The sequence below is a fragment of the Schistocerca americana genome, chromosome 1 (assembly GCF_021461395.2).
Source record: "Schistocerca americana isolate TAMUIC-IGC-003095 chromosome 1, iqSchAmer2.1, whole genome shotgun sequence".
Classification (NCBI taxonomy): Eukaryota; Metazoa; Arthropoda; class Insecta; order Orthoptera; family Acrididae; genus Schistocerca; species Schistocerca americana.
In genome coordinates, this window is record NC_060119.1 from 595,403,345 (window position 1) to 595,429,519 (window position 26,175).

A 26,175-nucleotide genomic window follows, 5' to 3' on the forward strand; every position below is an offset into this window, starting at 1 on the left:
CAGTCTCAGTGTAAATGCCAAAATTGACAACTTGAGATACAACAACAGAATGCTCATAAATTTGACAGATAACGTCTCGTCTTAAGTTTTCAGCAGAATCTGCATGATGCACTCTTTAATCAATGGCGTGCCCTATTTCTCCATGCTGGGGCACTGAAGCACAGACTAACTCAGTGTCCAGTAGGTACCACAGCATGTGTATATGCTGCGATCACTGTCCCATCTTGAAGGCGTGTGGCATCCATCTGTATCAGTTGACATGGAAAAAAGTCACAAAACTTTCAAACTATTTTTGTCTCTATTTAGCTACTAAAAGTGGTTTCAGGTATCACAGTCATCATGCGTCAGTTAGGTAAACATTACACCACATCTGGTAATTCATATAGTACTCAGATTTCAGTGGAAATGATGCGAGTGGACATGTTCACAAGGAAAATATAGTCCCAATCATGTAGACGATCCAGAGTTGACTTATTACCAGGAATTTGCAGTAATGAAACTGTGTGGTCCATGCTGCTGAACACTTGATTATGAATGTATTCCACTCATCTCCATCTAGCAGGATCTGTTTCTCAGATCATTGAGCGGTTTCACATGGCCATCACATTATTTTGTCCATGCCAAGATTTGGCTCGCTAAGGATGAGCTCTATCACAGTCATGCTGTACTGCTCAGTGTCTTGTGTCAAAGAGTGGAAAGTCCAGGCTGGATTGTAACAACATTATCGAAAGGGTAATTGTTATTCACCGTATAGCTGATATGCTGAGTCACAGATAGGCACAATATAAAGACTGTCACCCAATAAGCTTTCGGCCAACACACACACACACACACACACACATGATCACAGCCTCTGGCAGCTGATGCCAGTCTGGCTTCAGCTGCCAGAGACTGTTGTCGTGTGCGTGTGCGTGCGTGCGTGCGTGCATATGTTGTCTATATTTGACGAAGGCCTTCTTGGCCAATAGCTTATTGTATGACAATCTTTTTGTTGTCCCTATCAGTGTCTTGTGTCTAACTGTTTGTTGTGCAGCACATTAACAATGACTTTTTCAGATCAATAGTATTTAACCACTTCTACAAATATTAGACATTCATTTGTAGACCTTATTACAGTAAATTGGCATTTATAAAATTAATACTAACAGTTTTATTTTCTGCAACTAACTATTAAAGGGCATAATTAGTATCACTTCTGGTGGGAGGGGGGTTACCTTCATAGTCTCAGATGTTATTGAATTAAGCATATGTTAAAATTCAGGAGTAATAAACATGTATTTTTTTGTTTTCTCCGAAAAAATTCTGCCCCGAGATACAGGCCTCCAAAGATGACACTGCGAATGGCATTTTGAAGACGCGAATTTTGGATTTTTTTTTTCCCTGTATCTCTGTAATAGTTCTAGATATGCTGTTAGAGTTTTTTATATTTGAAAGATAATTGCTTTATGGTTACAATGGTATCCTCCGTTTGAACATATCTGTCGGAGTTCTTTTACTGACGCCTTTTGAATTTTTTTATAATTTACAGAAAATTTTTTTTTCAATAACGCCAATCCATAAGAGTTGGATTTTTTTTCTGTTGATTACTACCATGTAGTAATATATTCTCTGTCTAGGAGAGCTTCCTCTTTTAAGTTGGTCAAGTTTTATTTTAAAAAATCATTTTTTTAACGTTCAAGGGTAATGTATGTCTTCACTGAAGTTGTTTCTTACTAATTTCTTTGTTACAGTGTTTTTTCGATTGTCTTTGTTGCAGTTATTTCTTATCACTTTCTTTGTTGCAGTTGTTCCTTACACTTTGTTTTAGTTTCTTGTCAGTTTCTTTGTTGTGGTTGTTCATTGCAGGTTTCTGTATTGTAGTTGTTCAGTGCTAATTTGTTTACTGAAGAGGCTTCAAAGAAATCTGAGGTCATACAGTGAGTTCTGTGTTTTCGTGAGGAATTTGCCATTTGACACAGTTGCAGTGTGTTTTGTGAAAAGGACTATTTGAAATGGCATCTGACTTTGGCCACAGTAAAGTGAAATGTGCTGACTATTTTCATTTACAAGATATATAAGACAAACAAAAAAAACAGATTTGTTCAGGTTGGGAATAAGTGTTCTCATTTGAAGACTCTGTTTCAAAGTGAAGATGTTTCCAGTGACGACCTTTTGTGTTCTAAATGTTTTGACAGAATAACAACAATGATAGTATCTGAAGAAGGTGAAGCCTCCCATGGTGCAGATGATGCAGATTTTGCACCAGTAGAGGAAGAATTAAATACCCTGAATCAGTCAGCTACAGAGGTAGGTGTTAGTCCTGTTAAGAAAGAAACTGTGGTCAGTGAAGTCGAGTCATAAGCTCTATGCATCAAGAAAGTGCAGAGAAAGTACTAAAAATATGGATGAATACACCGCAGCAAAAGTGACCACACCCTTCAAAGCAGAAATTCCATCTTCAGAAGAAAATGAACCTAAGTAGTCTTGTACCTCTTGCCAGGAGTTTTTCAGAAATATCACTTCAGCTGTTGAATATTGTGAATCCTACAGTGAAAAGGTGCAAGTTTTAACTATTATTCCAGACACATTTTCAAAGAAAACAATTTTGAACCATGTTTCATCAATATCACAGTAGGGCCTACATAGTAGACAAATCAAGAAATGTGAGGTCTGTAAAAGTAGTCTTTGGAAGACCGGATTCCTATTATGGTCATCGTATAGAAGCAGCTCAAGTTCAGATAGTGCAGTCATCTTATCAGGAAGGTAGATGGGATTGTTCTCACTAGCGTGCCAACAAAAAAGACACTATAACTGTAACAGGTCAAAAACTTGTGGAAGTGAAGAGATACATGACTCGCAGTATTAAATAAATTTTTGCAATTTATAAGAGCAACTATATAACTTCACCTATTGGAAGATGAAAACTTCATGCACTGCGACCTAAGTGGGCTGTTCCACACCCATCTAGAGATGTCTTTTTATGTGTGTACTGTGCGAATTTTGAACTTTGTGTGGTAACTTTGAAGAACTTAGTGGAGCACATGACATATGACACCTTGGTTGGGTGTGTGAAGTCATCAGTAGTCTGTGACGTAAAGTGGGAGACTTGTTTGTTTCAAGAATGTGGTGACTGCCCTTGAAAGGGAGGACTGTCTTTACAGACACGTGGCCTGGAAGACTTAGCAGATAACTCTGCAGGAATTACATATGTGACGTGGGAGGAAAATAAACTAATTAAGAAAACTGTTGCCTTTGACAGTTTCATTGATGAACTTGGTAAATGGTCAATGAAAGCAGTAATACACCGGCATCTGAAGAAATTGCAACAACATATTGGAGAAGTGAAAGGGTGTGTACATGCTGAAGAACTATGTTTAATGCTTCACCGTGATTTTTCTGAGAACTAGTCTGTAGTTCTCCCACAAGAAGTACAAGGGTATCATTGGAGTAATGACCAAGTTTACATTTTTACAGGGTTGACATATTTTCAAAACAAGACCACAAATGTTGCAGTTATAAGTGATGACACAGGACATGACTCAGCACATGCTTTGCTAGCAATGTGCAAAATTCTTCAACTGCAAACAGGAGCAGAGAAGATGATCATTATTTCTGATGGTGCTCCTAGTCATTTTAAAAATTCTTACCAGCTGTTTGAATTGAGTAAGTCGCTTGTGCCAACTGACTGGGTATACAATGCTACTGGTCACGGGAAGGGGCCTTGTGATGGTGTAGGAGGCCTGCTGAAGCACCATGCTACAAAACATAATCTTTCCAGACCAAGTACAGCTGCTGCAATTCAGAATACTGAGGATTTTATGGGAGTCGTGAAATCATACACACCCACAGCCCTCATTCTTCTGTACAAAGAGGAAATCGAAGTATTCCATGAGCAGGAAAAAGAAGAATGGTCCAAACAAACTACTCCTGTGAAAGGAATTCAGAAGACACACTTTTGGACTCAAAGTTATGGGCGAACCCATATTGCACGCACATTAAAGAGCAAGTAGTAGTAGTAATAGTTGTTGTTGTTGTAGCAGCTTTATTCATCCGTAGATCTCTTTACGAGGATCTAGGACATGTCGAAGTATTTACAAGTTTAGACCAATTTAAAATAAGTTAATTCATTACACATATATTTACAGACTTCTAGTTAGAGACATTCATTAGATTTACTCCTGGTATACAATACTTTTTTTACAAGTAACTTAATGCCACACTGTTCACTCATATGTCACACACACACCTGGTGATCTCTGGGCCATTTTCTGTACTACAACTTCCCATTTGCGATCCTGAAAAACTGAGTAAGCATCCCTCCATAATGAGTGAGATGTTGAGCTCAGAAAGAGGAAGAGGTGTTAGTATTGTGCTATGCATAGTTTTGGTGTAAGTATTTCTAGAAAGGAAAAAAAAACATAAAGTGAAGGTGTTATGTGGAATGTTGGATGTTTTATAATCATTATTATTATTCTTTCTTTCTTTTCTCAGACGTTATGTCTGGTCAAAAATGGAAAGTGACGCGGACCTTGATCAAGCGTGACTTCCTTTTAACTGTGCGGTATATGTTATATTGCATTTAGGAACTTTCGGGTGATTGAACATGTATCAATAATTACGGATTTCTGTAGTTGTATATATAAGTTTTGATGTAGCTGTATTGCATTGATGTACTGGTGGATATTGTGTGATATGACTCCTGTAGTTGATAGTATAATTGGTATAATGTCAACTTTATCCTGATGCCACATGTCCTTGACTTCCTCAGCCAGTTGGATGTATTTTTCAATTTTTTTCTCCTGCTTTCTTTTGTATATTTTTTGTATTGGGTATGGATATTTCGATTAGTTGTATTAATTTCTTCTTTTTATTGGTGAGTATGATGTCAGGTTTGTTATGTGGTCGTGTTTTATCTGTTATAATGGTTCTGTTCCAGTATAATTTGTATTCATCATTCTCCAGCAGATTTTGTGGTGCATACTTGTATGTGGGAACGTGTTGTTTTATAAGTTTATGTTGTAAGGCAAGCTGTTGATGTATTATTTTTGCTACATTGTCATGTCTTCTGGGGTATTCTGTATTTGCTAGTATTGTACATCCACTTGTGATGTGATCTACTGTTTCTATTTGTTGTTTGCAAAGTCGGCATCTATCTGTTGTGGTATTGGGATCTTTAATAATATACTTGCTGTAATATCTGGTGTTTATTGTTTGATCCTGTATTGCAATCATGAATCCTTCCGTCTCACTGTATATATTGCCTTTTCTTAGCCATGTGTTGGATGCGTCTTGATCGATGTGTGGCTGTGTTAGATGATACGGGTGCTTGCCATGTAGTGTTTTCTTTTTCCAATTTACTTTCTTCGTATCTGTTGATGTTATGTGATCTAGAGGGTTGTAGAAGTGGTTATGAAATTGCAGTGGTGTAGCCGATGTATTTATATGAGTGATTGCTTTGTGTATTTTGCTATTTTCTACTCGTTCTAGAAAGAATTTTCTTAAATTGTCTACATGTCCATAATGTAGGTTTTTTATGTCGATAAATCCCCTTCCTCCTTCCTTTCTGCTTAATGTGAATCTTTCTGTTGCTGAATGTATGTGATGTATTCTATATTTGTGGCATTGTGATCGTGTAAGTGTATTGAGTGCTTCTAGGTCTGTGTTACTCCATTTCACTACTCCAAATGAGAAGGTCAATATTGGTATAGCATAAGTGTTTATAGCTTTTGTCTTGTTTCTTGCTGTCAATTCTGTTTTCAGTATTTTTATTAGTCTTTGTCTATATTTTTCTTTTAGTTCTTCTTTAATATTTGTATTATCTATTCCTATTTTTTGTCGTATTTATAGGCGTCTGTTTTTTCCATCACTTCTATGCAGTTGCTGTGGTTATCCAATATGTAATCTTCTTGTTTAGTGTGTTTTCCCTTGACTATGCTATTTTTCTTACATTTGTCTGTTCCAAAAGCCATATTTATATCATTGCTGAATACTTCTGTTATCTTTAGCAATTGGTTGAGTTGTTGATTTGTTGCTGCCAGTAGTTTCAGATCATCCATGTATAGCAAATGTGTGATTTTGTGTTGGTATGTTCCAGTAATATTGTATCCATAATTTGTATTATTTAACATGTTGGATAGTGGGTTCAGAGCAAGGCAGAACCAGAAAGGACGTAATGAGTCTCCTTGGTATATTCCACGCTTAATCTGTATTGGCTGTGATGTGATATTATTTGAATTTGTTTGTATATTAAGTGTGGTTTTCCAATTTTTCATTACTATGTTTAGGAACTGTATCAATTTAGGATCTACTTTGTATATTTCCAATATTTGTAGTAACCATGAGTGGGGTACACTATCAAAAGCTTTTTGGTAATCAATATATGCGTAGTGTAGCGACCTTTGTTTAGTTTTAGCTTGATATGTCACCTCTGCATCTATTATCAGTTGCTTTTTACATCCTCGTGCTCCTTTGCAACAGCCTTTTTATTCTTCATTTATAATTTTGTTCTGTGTTGTATGTGTTATTAATTTCTGTGTAATGACTGAAGTTAATATTTTGTATATTGTTGGTAGGCATGTTATGGGGCGATATTTAGCTGGGTTTGCTGTGTCTGCTTGATCTTTAGGTTTCAGATAAGTTATTCCATGTGTAAGTGTATCAGGGAATGTGTATGGGTCTGCAATGTAACTGTTAAATAATTTAGTTAGATGTGAATGTTTTGAGGTGAACTTCTTTAGCCAGAAATTCGCTATTTTATCATTTGCAGCAGCTTTCCAATTGTGCGTAGAATTAGTTGCTCGGGTGACTTCATGTTGCAAAATTATCACTTCAGGCATTTGTGGTATCATCTTGTATGAGTCTGTTTCTGCTTGTATCCACCGTGCATGCCTGTTATGTTGTACCGGGTTTGACCATATGTTGCTCCAGAAGTGTTTCATGTCTGTTATGTTTGGTGGATTGTCTATTTTAATGTATGTGTTATCTATTGTCTGGTAAAATTTCTTTTGGTTTGTGTTGAATGTTTGGTTTTGTTTCCTTCTATTTTCACTTTTTTTGTATCTTCTAAGTCGTTTGGCTAATGCTTGTAATTTCTGCTTCTTTTCATCTAATTGCTCTATTGCTTCTTGTTGTGAGATTTTACCTAACCTTTTTCGTTTTTTGTCTGATATTTCATTTCTTATAAATTGTGTTAGCTGTCCGATGTCTTTTCTCAGTTTTTCTATTGTGATCTGTAGCCTGTGTTGCCATGCTGGTATTGTGGGTTTCTTCTGTGTGTTGGTTGGTTGTGATCTCTGCCTAGTGTGTATATTTAGTGTAGTGAGTGCTCCTATATAAACCAGTAGTTGTAACTCTTCCATAGTTGTGTTTTCATTTATTTTGTTGTGTATGATTGTGTTGATAGTTTTTATTGTTGTTTCGACTTGTGGGTTATTTGGCGGTCTATGCAAGAATGGTCTAATGTCTGTATTTGTGTCTTTGTATTCTATATATGTCAGCTGAAATTTCTCTTCTATATCTAACATGTGTGTCACTTCTTATTCTATTTGTGCTTGTTCTGGTGGCTGTCTTAAGATTTCCTTTTCCTCTGATTGTTTAATTGATGCGCGTTGGTCTTTGTTTGTTTGCTCTGGGATGTTTGAGTCCATTACTGTATTTTCTTCTTCTTCTGATTGCACATTATTTTGTTCCAGTATTTGTTGTACTTGTTGTTTGATGTTTTCTAATTCTGACTGGGGTATTCTGTTATTTTTGACTATTACACGGATCTGATCAGCTAGTCGTTGTTCTGTTAAAAATTTTAATTCTGGGTATCTGGTAATAAATGTTGTGTATACTTGTGATCTGTATCCAATTGTGTTGGTTCCTAGGTTTGTTGCTTGGTAATAACAGAACATGAGGTGTCGATTAACTTCATCTGACCATCTCATCCTCTGTCTTTGTTTTCCTTCTAGGGTGGTTGCAGGAATCATATCCTGCAAAACACCTCTATTTTCCAGTTGGCTAGCAGTGTCGTTACCATTGTGGGCGGGCATAGGGTTCAAGGGTCGTCCCCGACCATGACGGCGCATGTCCGAGGCTTCTTTAGTTGTGTCCTGAACCAAGTAATCACACTAAAAGGGGGGTTAGCCCTATTAGTGGTTTGTTCTTTTCGTCACCTTTTACGACTGGCAGAACATACCGGAGGCCTATTCTTTTCCCAGGCCTCCACGGGGTTTATTATTATTATTATTTGTATAATTTTTTTTATCAAATCCCTACTCTGTTTTATCTAAGTAATCCTTCAATGTATAAAATTTATTGCATAACAGGTACTTTTTAGGTGCCTTTTTAAATTAGTGTATTTTTGCAATTTTTTAAATTTCTTTTGGTAATTTATTGTACAGTATTATTCCTTGGCAGAAAATGATGATTTGAGTTTTATGTTTATTTTTTCTTGGTAAATGTAAGTTGAGTCTATCTCTTGTTACATGGTCATGGACAGAGCTGTTTGTGCAGTAATTACCAATGTTATTTTTGATGTTTACAACTGAGAGGTAAATGTATTCACATGGAGCAGTTAAAATCCCCAGTGTTTTGAACAGATCTTTATAGTGAACTCGACTAGTATTTTTGGTTATTATTCTTATGGCTCTTTTCTAGAGTTTGAAAATTGTGTTCACATTTTGTGCATTTGTTCCCCAAAAAAGAACGCCATAGCCAAGAATTGAGCGTACATACGAATAACATGTAACTAAAAGACACTGCATGTTACACACTGATGATAGGATTCTAAGGGCATAACATGCTGAGACGTTCTGTTTGCAAGTACCTTCCAGTGTTCACACCACTTCAACTGAGAATCATATTCATTCCTAGAAATTTTGCATTTGTTACACAGTCTATAGAGGTGCCATCTACATTTAATTTAACATTGTCATTTTTCCTCTTCAAACTGAATTTCATGGCATTAGTTGTCTTTATGTTCAGTGTCACTTTATTGCTTATTGACAAATCATAAACTTCCTGGAGAGTTTCATTTGCTTTCTCGGCAAGGAGTTCTCTTGTTTTCTCAGTGACTATAATATTGCTGTCATCAGCGAAGAGAATTTTTTCACCATGAGTAACACTACTGGGAAAGTCATTCATGTATATCTGTAGTAGTAATATTGGTCCTAATGTGCTACCTTGCGCAACCCCTATATTAATGTATTTTGGTCCTGATAAGTTTTTTACTGATTCAAGTATATGTTATCTCTACTCTTTGTACCCTATCTGCTAGCAAGAAAGAAGAAATTTCTTTCGTTTGGCGAACACCTCAGAAACAGCAGGATCGTATTCAGATTCACAACTTGGGAAGGGGGATGTTAGTGGCGTGTGTGTATAACTGTGACTGGTAGATTGCAGATTATAGACACCAGTTGTGAGTTAACCAAAATTGTAGTGAACTTTATGCTACCAAATGGGTCAGCTGCTGGATATAGGTTTCCAGCTGAAGGACAGCACCAGTGTGATGTGTGATCAGTGCTCACTTCCTGTTCACAATGTTTGGAATAATGTAAGTGCTCCATTTTCTATTGGTTCAACAGGAAGGCATCACTCTACATCAAAGGAAGATACTGAAGCAGTGGAATACATTTTTAGTTGATTGACTGGCTAATTTCAGTTCAAAACATAGTGCACAGAAGTTGCATAAATTGAAACCTCGAAGTCTCTGGACCCTTCACACACTTTTTGGAACCATTTAAAATGCTTCAAAAATGAGTCTCTTAATCATATTTCAAAACTAAAATTATGTTTAATAAGGCTAGGTTTTTAATTTTTATGAACCTGTTATATGGTAATGTGGTAATAAAACAGGTTTTATGTATGGCAAAAGTTTCAGTTGTTTATAAAACCTGTTCAACCTAAAAGTGGAAGCTCTCTTTTTCAGGGAATGTAGAACTATATGGTACTAATTAACAGAAAAAAATCAAAATTTTATGGATTGCATTTTTGAAAAAAAAAAAAAAAAAGCTTTTTCCATAAATTATAAAAAAATTCAGAATGCTATAGTAAAAGAACTTTGACAGATAAGTCCAAATGGAGGTTTTTTTTGTAATCATAAAGCAATTATCCTTCAAATTAAAAAAAAAATGTAGAACTGTTCCAGAGCTACAGCGTTTTAAAATTTTTCCAAAATTCGCATCTTCAAAATGGTATGTGCATTGTCATCTTTGCAGGGCTGTATCTTGAGGCAGAAATTTTTTGGAGGAAGCAAAGAAATACTTCTTCCTTACTTAGTCGTTCATTTTAACATACGCTAAGTTCAATAACATCCAAGACTATGAAGGTAAGACTTTTTCTTAGCCTGCCTGAATTGATGTAGAGTATGCCAAACAAAGAAAGTGATATTGTTCACAAAAGAAAATGATATACTGTTAAGAGCCTATTTTCTATGGATTTCGGTTCAAACATTATAATTTGGTACTATCAGAATCAACCATTTAAGACTGCCAGACAACTTGATTGTTTTTTCACCCTATGCTAATCTCTTCTGTTTTTGTTTACCTGTGTATGTGTTCCATAGTGTTCTTTCATGAGAAAATTGTGGTGTATCTAATTTGGACCCAGGTAAGACTGTATAGGAAAACAACAGCTTTTTTCCTTCCTGTACAAACATTAATTTAACCTATTGCTAAATTACTGTATTCCTGTTGTCTGCATAATTGAAAACCACTGTTTAAATAATGTCAGTCACTTGAAATATTATTTGAATTGTAAATGCAAATGAGGTAGTTTCCACTGACACAGAAAACAAGAATTTGATAGCCAAATGAAGGGGATAAACCGAAGCAGATGTAATGCCCAAAGAATGTCAACGTTGTCTTTTGTAATGAAGTTAAAGCTCCAAAAGAAGTCAGATTAGAGTAGGAGAGTAAAATATTGTGACTAAAGTTTGTATCCTTTCGATAAAAATATTTGTAACCAATGAAATTTTGTCTTTGTGATCGTGGTACATGTTTCCAAATAGTGTAATCAGATGCCAGCTTGATCTACTGATTGATTTTCTTTCCATGGCTTTTTAAAGTAATTGTTGTCTGTATATTTCATCTGATTCGCAAGCTGTAGTAGTGTGTCGTCATAAAATTCTCTGGATTGTTTATTGGCAACATAATTTCATGCAGGGTTGACCAAGTTTGAAGAGGAGTCTGCTTTTTCATTTCAAATGTTAATAAACAGACTGCAAAATTCAACATGGCTGTAATTATAATGAAGAGAATCCATAAAAAAAAAGACTTCTCAAAACTGCAACTTCAGATGAGAACTTGGGGAAGTACCCATCTGATGAAATATGTATGAATTAGCTGGCACTTCTGTCATATCAGAAGACGAGATGCTGAGCAAAATAAAATGGAAATTATTTTCTCAGGATTTTTATACCATTTAAAAAAAAAATCTTCCCTGATATCCTAATTTTTTATTCCATCTTTCCTTTTACAATCTTTGGTACCCTTAAAAAATGTCCTTCTAGCACTTTGAATATGTCTTCCTTTGATGCGAAAATGTTCTGGGTTGTTGGGGCGCATCACATTCCTCTTCAGACTTCATCAGTGCTTGACACTTTGGTCCTTCTGTTGGGACCATCTTCAAGATTCTACTGGTGTCCCTGGACGGCTGAGCACTTGAGGAAGACCGAGTCACATTCAGTTAGAAAAGACTATCTTCCTGTACTTTTGTAAAGAAGTGGAATTAATGGGTAAAAATCATTGGGCTGTCATTGTAGGACTGTTATCATTTGGTAAATCCTGAAAGCAGATATTGAAAGAGAGAGGGAATCCAAAATATTATCATAGTTGTGCTGCCTTGTTTGCTTCACAGAAGGTGTTTGTGTTCATCATTTGCCACGTCTAAGTGTTTACTTCCTTAATAGAAGGTAGCTCCAAAGATGGAAGCCTGTAGCCATAATCTTTTCTGAAATTCCTCTTATTCTTCAATATTTCAACTGCTTACAGACTATCTTTTTATAAATATTACTCTTTCTAGCTTGTGCTTGTATGTTCTTAAAATCCTTAATTTGATTACATTCTTCACGGTGTTCTGCTACTGCTTATTTTACATTTTGTCTTAAACCTGTGTGGGATTCATGCTCTTCAATGCATTTTCTTGTTGTCCTTCCAGTTTCACCCATAGATTCCTTGTCATAACCACATGTCACTTCATACACCCTCTTAGTGTGGATTTGGCCAGGCAATCTGTTGCAGCCTTCTATTTTGTGCGGTCTGGAAAATGTAGTCCTTCTAACATTCTTCCAAAGGATCCTACCGAAGAGGACATTTATTCTGGTAAGTAGTGGTGATCTTACAGAATGTGCAGGAGATTCTTCATTCTTCTTGTTTGCGTAATTACTACTACTACTACTACTACTACTACTACTACTGTTTCAGTTTAGGGCTCTATTTATGGAAAGATCATCATAGCCATTAGATAATAATGTTTCCTTCAGGAAAGCCAACTCTAATCACAAGGTCAAACTTTCACGGATATGGAACATTTATGGAAGGGAAGTCCAGGAAACAGATAAAATATCTAAGAATGAATGGAATTTCAATACAGATAATGGCTACAGCAGGCTGTTCCAACCGAGCTCCAGGGAGCCGGAGCGCTCACTGCGGCAGCTCGGAGCCCACGTGGAGGGAGAAAGCGAACTCACTGCCCCCCGGCCGCATGCAGCCGTAATAATCCGTGCTCAATGACAGCTATGACTAGCCGCGGGAGCTCTGTACCTCTATTGGAGGATACCTTTCTATTCATTGAGAGGGATGGTCGACCGCAGTGTTTTGTATGTCATAAAGTATTTAATTCTGCGAAGAGGTACAATATACAGAATTAAATACAGTCAGGTAGGAGGCATTGCACGCAGAGAACTGGTAGCCAGGCTTAAGAACGACATACCAGTAGACGTATGTTTAAAAACGGATTCGTAATACGGAGGGTATCAAAACATGCAACATAGTTCGTGTTCTGTAATGCACCAAGAAGCACTGTGTGCTGAAACAGTAGAGCTAGGGGGCGTAATGAAAGATGTCGTGAAGTGTGTGAATTTTGTGCGTCGTCAAAGGACTCCTGAAAAATGTGGAAGCGGAGTATGGGGATATATCTTACCACAGTACAGTCGGGGAAAAGTTCTTGATGTTTTCTTTGCCATTAGTGAGGAAATACCTCTTTTCTCGAAATGAAAGGGGAAGAAATGCGTTGTCTGAAAGATATAAAATGGATATCAGACCTGGCGTTCCTAGCTGACATAACTATGCATCTGAATAATTTAAATCTGTTATTGCAGGGCAAAGGGCAGCTAATCGTTGACATGCACGCGACCAGATCAAAGTGTTCATGGAAAAGTTACGTTTATTTGAGAGACAGATGAGTAATGGACATCTAACGTTCTTCAATCATCTTGCTTCTTTAAAACTACCTGAAGGTACTACTTTCGGCAATTACCAAGCAAAATTAAAGCAGCTCATCACGTCGTTTGAAACACGATTCCGCGACCTCACTAGTTTGGAAATGGAACTTAAGGTGTTCAGCACTCCTTTTTCAGTTTCCACCGATGACTTGTCATCGTCACTTCAATTGGGGATTATTGATTTGCAAAATTCAACTTTGTTGAACGAGAGGTACTACAACACGTTGTATTTGTCACGATGGTAGTGTTCATTACAGAAAAAACATTTCCCAAACTTCACAACAATGCCGCTCAGATCATGTGCATGTTTGGATCTACGTTTTGATGTGAGCAGCTTTTCTGAGCAATGAAAACAGTTATAAAGTAAGGAACGATCGCTTCTTCAGGATGCAACAATGAAGGCCGTCCTCCGCATTAACGCTGCGAACACTTTGACGCCTGATATTTCTGATCTTGCAATGAAAAGAAAATCTCAAACTACAGAGGCCCAATAAATTTAGTATGCAATTTCTTGTAAAACATTTGTTTCTTATTTATTTCCTGAAGATCGTATTTCCTGGTGTAGCACGTCACCACGTCTTAGCAGCTAAGAGTGTGAGGTTGTCGATTTTGTAAGACGCAGCTGGCACATCAAAACGCTTGCCTTGCCACCTGCCTCAGCCAACCGTGCCACGTGCCGGCCCACTTGACTGGTCACAGCTAGCGACACTGCTCCCTGGAGCAGGGAGCGCTCCGCGGCTCACAACGGAGCCCACGAGCTGGGACAGCCTGGGCTACAGGCTTCCATTTTCATGGTTATCTGGTATCGAGCAAGTAAAAAATCAGCCACAGTAAGCGAGGAACATAAACAACTTCAAAGAAACATTCGTGATGGCACAATAACAAAAAGTATTTTGTATTCTGTGATGTCTCTGTTGAAAATATGATAAATTTACAGCAGTTCTCAAAATGAAATTTTCACACTGCAGCAGAGTATGCGCTGATATGAAACTTCCTCGCAGATTAAAACTGTGTGCCGGACCGAGACTCCAACTCGGGACCAATGCCTTTTGCGGGCAAGTGCTCTACCATTAATTTCATTCTGGAAACATCACGCAGGCTGTGGCTAAGCCATGTCTCTGCAATATCTTTTCTTACAGGAGTGCTAGTTCTGCAGGGTCCGCAGGAGAGCTTCTGTGAAATTTGGAAGGTAGAAGACGAGGTACTGGCAGAATTGAAGCTGTGAGGACAGCTTGAGAGTTCTGCTCGGGTAGCTCAGGTGGTAGAGCACTTGCCCGCAAAAGGCAAAGGTCCCGAGTTTGAGTCTCAGTCCGGCATACAGTTTTAATCTGCCAGGAAGTTAAAATAGTTCTAGCTGTTGTACAGTGCACCTGTCCATCAAAACTGGGAAAAACCTGTTAAAATAACTTTGTGACACTCTACGAAGTTCCTCTGAATTCTGGCTCTTGTAGTTAGACGTAAACAGCATCTTAACACTCCCAGTGCAACATATGAAATCATGGTGCACTAGAATTTGCTTCAAACGTTTGGTCATGCCACGTAATCTTACTTTTTCACAGGTCACCTGTGCGGTGTCAAAAAGCTGACAGTACGTATTGTTCAACATTTACTACTAACTAGAAATTAGACTTTTCTTATAATTTTCACAGGTAAGTAAATAAAATAAGCGGAAGACATACTTTTTACACATTGTAATAAAATTTACAGTTATCTTCCTGTTCACATACAATATTTTCATTTGTTTCTAAAGTTGATTTTGATTTCTTTGCTAGAACCAGCGTACCTCTCTCCTCTATAAAATATCCTTCAGCCCATCGTTGTTTTGCATAAAGTCAAAAAAGCCACTTCCAAAATTAATTCTCTCTGGTTCAACTGCTGCTGTCTGCTTATGATTCCTATTAAATCCTCACCACACCGTCACATTTTTCATAGAGCACACTTGTCTTCTCTAGTAAAATCATCTTTCGACCAGCCATGCCCACACAGTTATGTATCGAAGAAAATAATAACGCGGACTCTTGTTTATAATATTAAGATAATATTAGTATATTCATTCAGTGGCAGCCAGAAGATTTTTATCCAGTAACTCTACTTATTCGGAAAAGTGGGGAAAAATAACCTTTTGGTACATAAGTTCGTAGCATTTTTGTTTTGCATGTTGGTACTCCAATTGCTATCAGTTTATTTATTGACTGTCATTTTTGTAGTTCACTGTTGCTGTTTGAGTTTACGTATTGTCATTATGTCAAAAGGAGGTAGTGAATGGAGCTCTGGTCACTAGAAAATGGTGTGTCAAGGGGAGAAATCAGAACATTTCTGACAAAATTCTTGTGTTTGAGTTCAATAGAGGGGTGACAGCAGTGGAGCCAGCCAGGAATGAGTGCACCATGTACATGGGGATAATGTCGTTGCACAGAGCATGACAAGAAAATGGTTAATTCTTGTTTTAAGGAGGATCATTTTGACATTAGTGACTCTCCCTGTTCATGAAGACCTCCGAGGTTTGATGAAGACGTTTAAATGAATTAATCCACATTGGTCATTTCAGCATATTCGAGAAATGGTGATTGTGATGGACTTCGATCATTCTACCATCGGGAGACATTTGGATGCGATGGGCAAGGCTGAAAAGCCATGCCAGGTCCAAATCTAGGGCAGGGCAAACTGGGGTATCTGCCCTGGGTGGCAGTTTCAGGAAGAAAGTGCTTAGCATCCAGCGTACATTGGTCTTTCGATTATTCACATGATTTTGAAACAGATCCCAGTTGGTTTTTTGAACACATTCTTAGTTGATTTCTGAATGAATCATAAGTTGATTTTTGAATGCGTGTGTAGTGTACCTCCCTGTCACATCTAGAAATAAAAAAACTTTTCTACAGACAATGGGGATGGGGCTGTACAGAATGAGCCGAGTAAACCCAAACAGGTGAATCCCAATTGCTGTTTGGGTATGTGGTGGATTGAGTTTGCGAATGATTAGCGTTGTTATAATTATTAGTGAATCCATAGCTTTATAACACCATAGTGGAAATAAATGACCAGCAGAAATAACAGGTAGAAAGATTACATTTATCTTCTTGGTGTATCCAAGAAAACGAACTTATGAGAGAGAATTTTTGCCAGATTGCTACACTACCATTTGTACAGTCCCCAGTTAGTGGCCGCTTTAAGTTATGTTCTCAGAATAGCGCGGAAAACACATTGTACAAACATGTAATAACACCTAACTAGGGAATAAATGTGGGATAACTGATTCGTTGATCTGTTCTCCTAATAGTGGAGAAAACATGTTGTATGAGCGTGTAATAATGCCTAATTTGAGAATAAACCCAGGATAACTGCTCTGTTGAGTCTGGTAGGGTTAGTAAAGTTAATTGGGGATGAAGTTTTGACAATGACAGGAATAATTACAAAATTAGTGATGACAAGATTGATTGTTAAAATGAGGAACGAGAAGAAACGGGGACATTACAGAAATTATATTGTTGAATATGACGATCCCAAGGTAGAATATGATGATCCCAAATTTAAATAAAGATTTCATACTACTACTTTTCAATCTCGTGCTTGAGAAACTGGAGTGTATGAATGAAATGTGAAACTATTTCCTAACATAAAATGTTTTGCTGGTAGTAGGCCTAATAGGCATTTGATATTAGTATTTCTGAATTATGTTCTGTTATGTTATTTATGTAAATGAGGTACATAAAAATGGCCATTTGTGCCTAAATGGTCTTGCTTATTTAGTGTGTGTTACAATTGCTGCAATATTAAAAAGGTCTGTTTTGTTTTATCTAGCAGACAGCGACTCAACAAATGTAATCAAATCGAGAACCAAACCGATCTTGGGTACAATTTGTATTAACAGCTTTTTCAGTACGTATTAGACAACGAAATTTTGATTTTTTCATGTAACAAAACATTTGACGAACTTTGATGAGAATAGATTCTTTTACAAAGAAAAGCACACTGTGTAAAGCTGTAGTAAGATAGGGAGAAAAAAGTGCTGGGACCTAAGGACTGAAGAAATGTATACTGTCTTGCTTGTCTCTTGTGTTTACTGGTCTTATGTTTCCTATATTTAATTTTATGTCAGACAAAAGAGAAAGTTATTAGCTAATAGGGAATAAAGTGCAAATTTTCTGAGTAGTTCTTATCCTCCCAGTCACAGAAGAGTTCTTATTCTCCCAGTCACAAATAATCTCTCCCAGTAATAATTTTTATTTTAAAAAGGGGGTAGGACGTCAAACTAGCCGACTGGAAGCAGGAGAGGTGCCATAGGTTATTTCAGTGTCCACTGTCCTGATGGCTTGCAATATAAAATATACATGTTTGAATCCCACAGAGGAAATACAGTGATGTGCGATAGAAGAATGCTGTGTGAAGAGGTGTGGCACTGTGCTTTCACACACTTAAGACCGAATAACATGTTTTACATTCCTCGAACACATACATTTTATATATCACTTTCTTCAAAAAGATGTGCACTACAAAATGAACATATTTTTGAAAAATCTATTTTCTATAAAATTTTTGACATCCTATCTCAAACGCTTGAGGGGGTCGGAGAGGCAGGATCCCACTATTATGTTTTTGCTCTGGTTCGGAAATATTGTAGATCCGGGGCTGCCGCATGCTCTAAGCCAAAATCACAATTGGTTGGTCACATATGCATCTCTGCTTGCTCATCATCAATTGACCCGTGAACAACACTGACCATTCCTATTGTGTATTATTACTGCTGACGAGAATTGGTGTCTTTATACTAACATAAGGACAAGAGAGGAATGGTTGAGCCAAAACAAAGAAGCAACTCCCCGTAGTAACACCTGCACGCGTTCATAAAAGATAGTGTTACACATCTGGTGGAACAGCAACTGTATGATGTACTACAAATTGCTTCTCCGAGGTTTAACCTTCACTGCTGACATTTATTGTCAACAACTCAGATGTCTTGTGGACGCAATCCAAGAATAGTGACCAGGAAGACTGTGAGAAGTGATGCTACTCCATGATAATGCCCACCTGCATTCTGCTAGACTGGCAAGTTACTCTGCACCCACCTTATTCCCCTGACCTTGCACGCTCAGATTTTCCTCTTTCCTGCAGCTTTCAAGGGACTTCATTTCCAGATGAAAATGTGCTCCGAACACATCTTGATGAGTTCTTTGCCTCAAAGCCAAGTGATTTCTGCAATCGCAGAATTGAAAATTATCCTGTTGTTGGCAGACAATTGTAAATGGCGAAAGAGAATATATTATTGATGACTAAACTCTATGTCTGCGTTATGTGTGTCTGTTGTGTTTATTAAATTTGTAGAAAAGAACTACAAGCTTAGCCACCAACCCAATATAAGCCAGTGCAACACTGTCTTCTGAAAGTGTTCAGTTGTCCAAGAACACCAGTGGAATCCTTAAGAAGATCCCAGCAGAGGTATCAAAATTTTGAGCGTTTGAGAAGTATGGAATGGAACATGACACAGCATAATGATATGTAAGATTTTTCCGTCAGTGACAGTGGCCATGAAAGCCTGCAGACCTGTATGTCTTTTGTTTCTAATACCATTGACTGTGAGAGGTACTCAGTCATTAATTTTCTATAATAATAAAAAAGGCCTCTCAGGCATTCAGCGTGATATTGGCAATTTATGAAGAAAATATTATGAATGACATTGGGGTGAAGCTAAGATGTTGCACAATTCAGAACAATGTGATGTGTGTAACCAGACGAAGATTGGATAACAATCTAGTCACCAGTGAACTACTGCAAAAAGTGCACAAAATACTTGGAGAAAATAGACACTTCACATGATCATAATTAACACATCCTTTTGCTCACAATCCACAAAGATTTGTTTGACACTGTAATTAACATATTAGGTTAGCTCAAGTTTTGAGCACACTTAGTCCAAAATTTCTTCTCGGCAATAGTAACACCCATAGAATTGGTGTGGGTCTAGTTCTTTAGTTGTGTGTGGATTTGTTACTGGTGAAGAGACATGAGTTTTGTATCTGGATGTTGAGATGAAATGGTAGTATAAGTAATAGTATCACACAAGTTGTCCATAGAACCCATGAAATACCATTAGGTTGTCATCCTCTATCCCTTCTGCCTCCTCTTTGTGCTCAGTGAAGATGAGAGCCATAGACTTTTGGGGCTTTTATTAAATGTTTGGTTGATTCTGTTTATGGAAAGAGGCACCACAGTCAATTTTACAGTTACAGTGAGGAGTTAAAAAAATAATTGGCATGTTGAGTTACAGAGTTCACTATCTGAAAATTTGAGTAGTTAGCAAGTTTGAAATGAGCATTGTTTGTTTATTTCCCAAACAACCACAATTTGGTTACCAGTGATTACTACCTCTTCCCCAATGTGAAAAAATGGCATTCATTGCAGGGCTTTAAATGCAGTGGGGAGCTTTGGGATTCCATCAAATCATGGGTAAGGTTTCTGGACACAGAGATGTAATGTGCATGTATACTGAAGCTAGTTCACAACTGCTATACATGCCTTAATGTTGCATAATATTATGTTGAGAAGAAACTTAAGCTTATAACTTTAAAATATATATAAGAAAGTTTGTTATATGTCCTATTGTTATCTTAAGAACCACATGAAATTTATTTTCTTTAATGCTGTTATGTCTATCACACTTTCCAAAGTACCAGCATAATTCAGTGATTACTCAGTATAGTGTAGTCTTTCAGGTATGACCATTAATTATTTCCAGTGAGTATGGGGCAGTATGGAGAATCTCGGATTTAATTGAATTTTCCTTTCTAGAAGCTATCTTATGGCCTATAGTTTTTAGATATATTTTTTGTCCTTAACATGCCATGCAGGTGATGTTTTATTCAGTATTTCTTTGCAGGTTCTAATGCAACAGCAACAGGGGCAGATTGAAGAAGCTTTACGAAAGGCACAACATGATTCACTGAACCAGGCAGCTGCAGAGGCCAATATCAACTTCTCTGAATTGGATGCAGTCCTTCAGCCTATTATTGACTCTTGCACCAAAGATTCAATTTCTTCGGGAAAAGGGTGGATTCTTCAGCACTCATCTCCCCATTCGGACCATGTACTCGCACAGTACTTGCTAAAGAAGTGAGTGGCATTGTACACTGTTGCTAGTTAGCTGCAAAATATAAATTATATGCCACATTTAAATAGGAGTTCTCTCTCTAGAGGTGGAGGTCAAGTGAAAGAGATGGGTTGTGAAAGAAAACATAATGTATGGAACTGAATGATAAGTGCAAACACATTAGTGCAAATTTGGAGATTTTTAGAGCTGTGTGATTTTGGGCCTTTGTAACAGTTTGAGGAACAAACATGCAATTTTTTTTAATCCACTGCTGAAATTGCAACCTTCTGTGACTGTTAAGGGGACTGAGGAATCACCATTATCATATTCAGTTGGTATTAGATAAGGGATTAAAACAGAAGAATTTCTGTTTCATATCCCTACAAAGTGCTGCATTCAGGTATTTCTATGAGTTGAATGATTCCAGTCATGACTTGTTGGTGCTGTATTCATAGAGTACTGTGTATTTTTGTTTATGTGAAGTGCATAATTTTAAATTTCTGAACATTTGAAGCAAGTTGCCTATTGTTACACCCCTTTGAAATCTTACAAGGTCCAGCTCAATATTTGTGCAACTTTTCTCAGCGAGTACTTCTTTACAGATAACTGTATCATCTGCAAAAATCCTGAGTTTACTATTAATATCGTCTGCAAGATCTTTTATTAAAAACGTGATAAAGTAAGGGTCCCAATGCACTTCCTAAGGACACAGTTGCAGTTGCTTCTATATCCCTCGATGACTGTCTGTCTCAGATAACACAATGTGTCTTCCCTACCAATAAATCCTCAAGTCAGACACAAATTTCACTTTATACCCATTTAACCATACTGTTGACAATAATTATAGGTGCTCTATGGAGGCAAATGCTTTTTGGAAATTGTGGAATGCTGTCTGCTTAGATGTATGGCTTTTCGGGTGTCGTGTGAGAAAAGTGTAAGTTGAGTATCACATGATCGATATTTTCGGAATCCCTGCTGATAAGCATGGTGGAGGTCATTCTGTTCGAGGTACCTAATTATCTTTGAGCTCAAAATATATTCTAGGATTCTACAGCAGATGAATATCAAGTATACTGGATGGTAGATTTATGGATCACTTCTGCTACTCTTATTATAGATGAGTATGACCTCTGCTTTCTTCCAACTACTGGATACAGAGTTTTGTTCAAAGGATGCATGGTTGGTTAAAAGAGGGGCTAATTCAGCCACGTAATTGGTATAGAATCTATAAAGAGACCATTGGGACCTAGAGCTTTGTTCAGTTTTTGCTGTGTCTGCTGTTTCTCATCACCACTGACACTAAAACCCATATTGCTCATTTTTGCAGTAGTGGAACAATTAAATTGGGGCCATAACACTAGATTTTCATCGGTAAAGAAACATTTGCAAATGCAGTTAAACACTTATGTTTTTGTTTTGCTACCCTCAATTTCAGTCCCTGTCTCATCTCTTGAGTGTCTGGGCACTATCTTTGGAGCCACTCATCCACTAACAGCCTTTAAATATGTAGATAGCTGGAAATTTAGACCTCAGTACACACACACACACACACACACACACACACACACACACACACACAAAAATCACGCACGCACACCGATCTCCCCCCCCCCCCCCCCCCCCCTCTCACACACACACACACACACACACACACACACTCTTAATATAAAAGTGTATTATTTTATGTTCACTTTTGACACATTGTCTTTTATCAAAAAGTCAGTAACCTTGAAAGATGATAACAGGTTGTATAGTGGATATGCTGCTAAAACCAATGCACTGAATATGGTCAGTTTGTGTATACAAGAACAAAATAGAGAGCAAATGTGTTTTCTAACCTTTTTCGCAGGGGAAGGAACACATAAGGATAGCAGGACTTTTTAAATAAGGATAAAACTCGAACTAGTTTAACTTTGCCTAGTGTTAAGTGTAAGGTGAAAAATTATTATACATTTGACAATTGATTGTCATCATTCCAGCTCTAGATAAACCCTGGCCTAGACCTTTCATGTATTACAGACTTCAACATTATATATAGCCATGTGGGTCCTGAAAGTTTTCTAATGTTGTCTACACATCTTCTATAAGATCATAGTCCCAGTCATTTCTTATCTTTTTGAATTCAGCAGAGGACTTCCAACAACCACCCATTTTTTACTATGTTTTCTGCTCATCTCCATTTCGTTTTCAGCACCGTTATAGTTGTGTCTTCCACTCAATTTTTTTTAATTTTCATATCTGTCTTACTAATTCTCAAAATGTGTCTCTCCATTGCTCACTTAGTAACCTTTAGTTTTGGAATGGTTTTATCATTAAAAGTGCATGTCTCACAGTCATAGATTCAAAATTGGCAATATACTCTGATTGTAGATTTTCTGTTTCATTACACTGTGATATTCAGTTTGAAAACTATATTTGGTTTACCAAACCCTCTCCAAGCCAATTTTACTCTTCCTTTTTTTCCCCACCTATCCTTTTTCAGCGAATAGTGTTTTGCAGATTATGTTTGACCATTTGCATTCTTGCACACTCGAAATAATTTATACTTTAGAAAGTAATGAATTTAAAGTGATTGAAATGTCTTTCTGTTGTTTCCAGAGTTATAAATCCTGCAGCTCAGTTCACTCAGAAACTACACATTATTTACTTAGTTAATGATGTGCTTCATCATTGGTGAGTATCTACTGTAAGATATTGTTACACTTGCTAATATCCAAATGTACTATATAAAACATTATGTTTGTGTTGAATATGAGGGACATAATTTACTGCAAAAGATGGTTTATACTTCTACAAAATGTGAATTTATATTATGCTTCCAAGTCACACAGGCTTGCATTCCCTTTGTTGCTAACAGCAAACTTTTAATTTCAAATGTTGTTCTCATATAATTTTGTCTTAGTTTATAACATATTTATACAGGGTGTAAATGTCAATTGTTTACAATTTACTACGTTGACCTAAATTACAGCTCATGCATGCTGCCTGAGATTTTCATTACCCTCTGCTCTCTTATTCCACCACCTATTTTGTTGACATTGTTAATTTAAGCTGTCCTGAGAGGCTAATGAAAAAAAGACTTACGTTATCATCATGCAAAAACTAATTACGTTTACAGTTGAGCCTAAATTGATATTCGTACCTTATGAGCACAGTAGTTTTGTTGTAAAAAGGCCAGACAAACAAAGCGATTTAATTGTTAAATTCATGGTGTTATAATTTACAACATTTTGAGGTAAAATTTACACAAATATAAATTCTACATATAATAAATGCAATAAGATGAGGTTTTTAATATTCAAAGATCATTTATCCAAAGTCTTAAATGTGTGCATGTGCTGTAACTTAGGTGGCTTTTGTAGACCAATTTGGAGCTGTTTCCTTACTTACTATGCCACAAGTGTCCTGTGTCACTGTTGTATGTTGTAAACAGCTATTGCTTACACCCTCTATACTGGGTCACTGGTTGCTTAGCTTTTGGACAACATCCTTCTTTGAGAGAGAGCGAGCGAGCGAGCGAGCGAGCGAGCACACACGTGCTTGTGTGAACTTGTGTATGTGAGAGTAGAACTCTCTCCACAATCTAAGTAATCGATTGTCATATTTAAGGGTAGTTGGAATGCCGTATCCCAACAATGTTAAATTTACTGACTTGGCTTCCGTGTATTTCAGGGACCACTGTAGCCATTGACATGAAATTTTTACAGAACATTAAATGGTATGTTCTGAGACTGCTGAAGCACAATAATTGCATTTCAGCCACTGCTTTTGGAAATACAATTTTTTAAGCACACGGTTAAAATTTTGTGTACGGTACCCTAAATAATTTTAATTATACATAACGTTATGTTCTTCTTTTAGTTCAGTAGACTCGGGATATGTATGTTATTACTCCCTGAAAATTTGAATACTCTACTCGAAGTGGTTTCTGAGATTTACGGAAAAATGCAACAGAAAATGTAAATTTTCGGGAATGGTTTCTAAAGTTTCAAAAGATTGTAACTCACTTAATATATGCTTAATTTTTTATTTGTAGTCACTCGGAATCAACCTGCACCATACTGTATATTATTCTCTTGAACTGTTCCCAAGTTGTTTCTTCTTTCTGGACGCCTTAGTGGCCAACTATGCTGATTACCCTGCTTTATCAATGTGAACCTTGTCCAGCCGTTCAAGTTCTCAGATGCAGTTTGCTCCACGATTAATTCCCATATACTGTAGCACTTTCACCCTACCAATGTTACCATCATTAAAAGCAATAACAGCATCACTGACCCCCCCCCCCCCCCCCCCCCACTTTAGTGTCTTCATTCCAACAAAGACATTTTATAGTAGGCGAGTCCATATAAGATTATTGAATGACTCATTGGGATTTTGAGTCTGACCATGCAGACACTTCTTCAGCAATTCAGGATTTGCCAGGTCTCTGTAAATAGGTTTTATGATATCCATGACTGCTGCTGATATGTAATGTTTATGGCTGTATGAACTGTTTGAGTACTGGGCATTGCAGTAATTGCACCATGAATCAGGTCCAGGAGGGCAAAGGCGGTGTACTGGTTTTTCATCAGTTGACTGACTGTGGAAGAAGGTAGCCCATACTGCCTGCTGGATTTTCAACAAATTGTCAGTATTATTTCTAATGTCCATCCCATAATACTGCTGTAGTTCATCAATCATTTTGTCTGTCAGCCTGTCTCTTATGGTTTTACGATAAGAAAGTTTCTTGTCTCTCAAACTTTGTTTCAGCTTCCTCAACCTGGTGCCCATCCTCTCCTGGACAGTACCAACACATTCCAGTTTTGTGATATCTTCCCACCATAAGGCTGAGTGGCTACTACACTGTTATATGCCTTTGAGTTTCCATCTCCTAAGAACTTAGTGTAACACACTCCCCTTTTGTTCACAGATCAACTAAATATTTCAGTAACTGCAGAGACCTCCATACCACCACTTGTACCTTCATAATTTCTGTCACAGATATGGCCTTCTTCATTTCCTGATTTACACTTATAACGATGTTTGGTTAAAATCTGGAAATCTATTGTCTTTCCAGTATCCACACTGGTCACTGTAGCAATAGAATTCTTAGAACTGTAGCTATGCTTCTGCCAAGTGCCATCAAAAGCTACTGGTATATCAGTCATACCATCATTTATTTCAACAGCTTCATTTGCAGCACCCTTCATTGACTCACAACAGATTTCACAGCAGCTCCAATAAATCCTGCATACTTCTCGATTTTACAAGGTGGGTGTGGCATATTCATCTGCTGCTGTGTGTCCTTTGCCAATAGCTCTCAATCCATAAAACCACCTAACATTTACTTCAAAATAATTATTTTTACACTTACCAGAATTCCAAAATGTATGAGTATATCTACAACTGGCACAATCAATACTAGGTTTCCTGGCTAGTCCATTTGATACCTCACTATCTTCATGTAAACTAACAGCCCCTCCACAAATTTTACAACACACACATTCACCTAACACTCTTATTAGGATGTGTAAATCTATCAGAATGTAACCTAACCACCCATTTACATCACTTATGTTTTGAGAAAACTGTTTATCACAAGATTTTATTTTAATCTTCGAAGCACTAATGGTTTTTTCTCTAGATACTAACAAGTTTGCCTGTATTTCAGTGTAACTTCACACGCCACATGTCGAACACAATGTTTCCCTTT

General features: G+C 37.2%; 1 protein-coding gene across 6 annotated transcripts in view; it reads left to right on the plus strand.

Moving 5' to 3' along the window:
- The window catches only part of LOC124606870 (calcium homeostasis endoplasmic reticulum protein), a 377,438-nt gene that overhangs the window by 40,182 nt on the left and 311,081 nt on the right, over positions 1-26,175 (plus strand). For all 6 annotated transcript variants that reach the window (XM_047139002.1, XM_047138971.1, XM_047138963.1 and 3 more), the window contains 2 exons: positions 20,274-20,506; positions 23,082-23,156. In XM_047139002.1, coding sequence (XP_046994958.1) covers positions 20,274-20,506; positions 23,082-23,156 — 308 coding nt within the window. The remainder of the gene's footprint in view (positions 1-20,273; positions 20,507-23,081; positions 23,157-26,175) is intronic.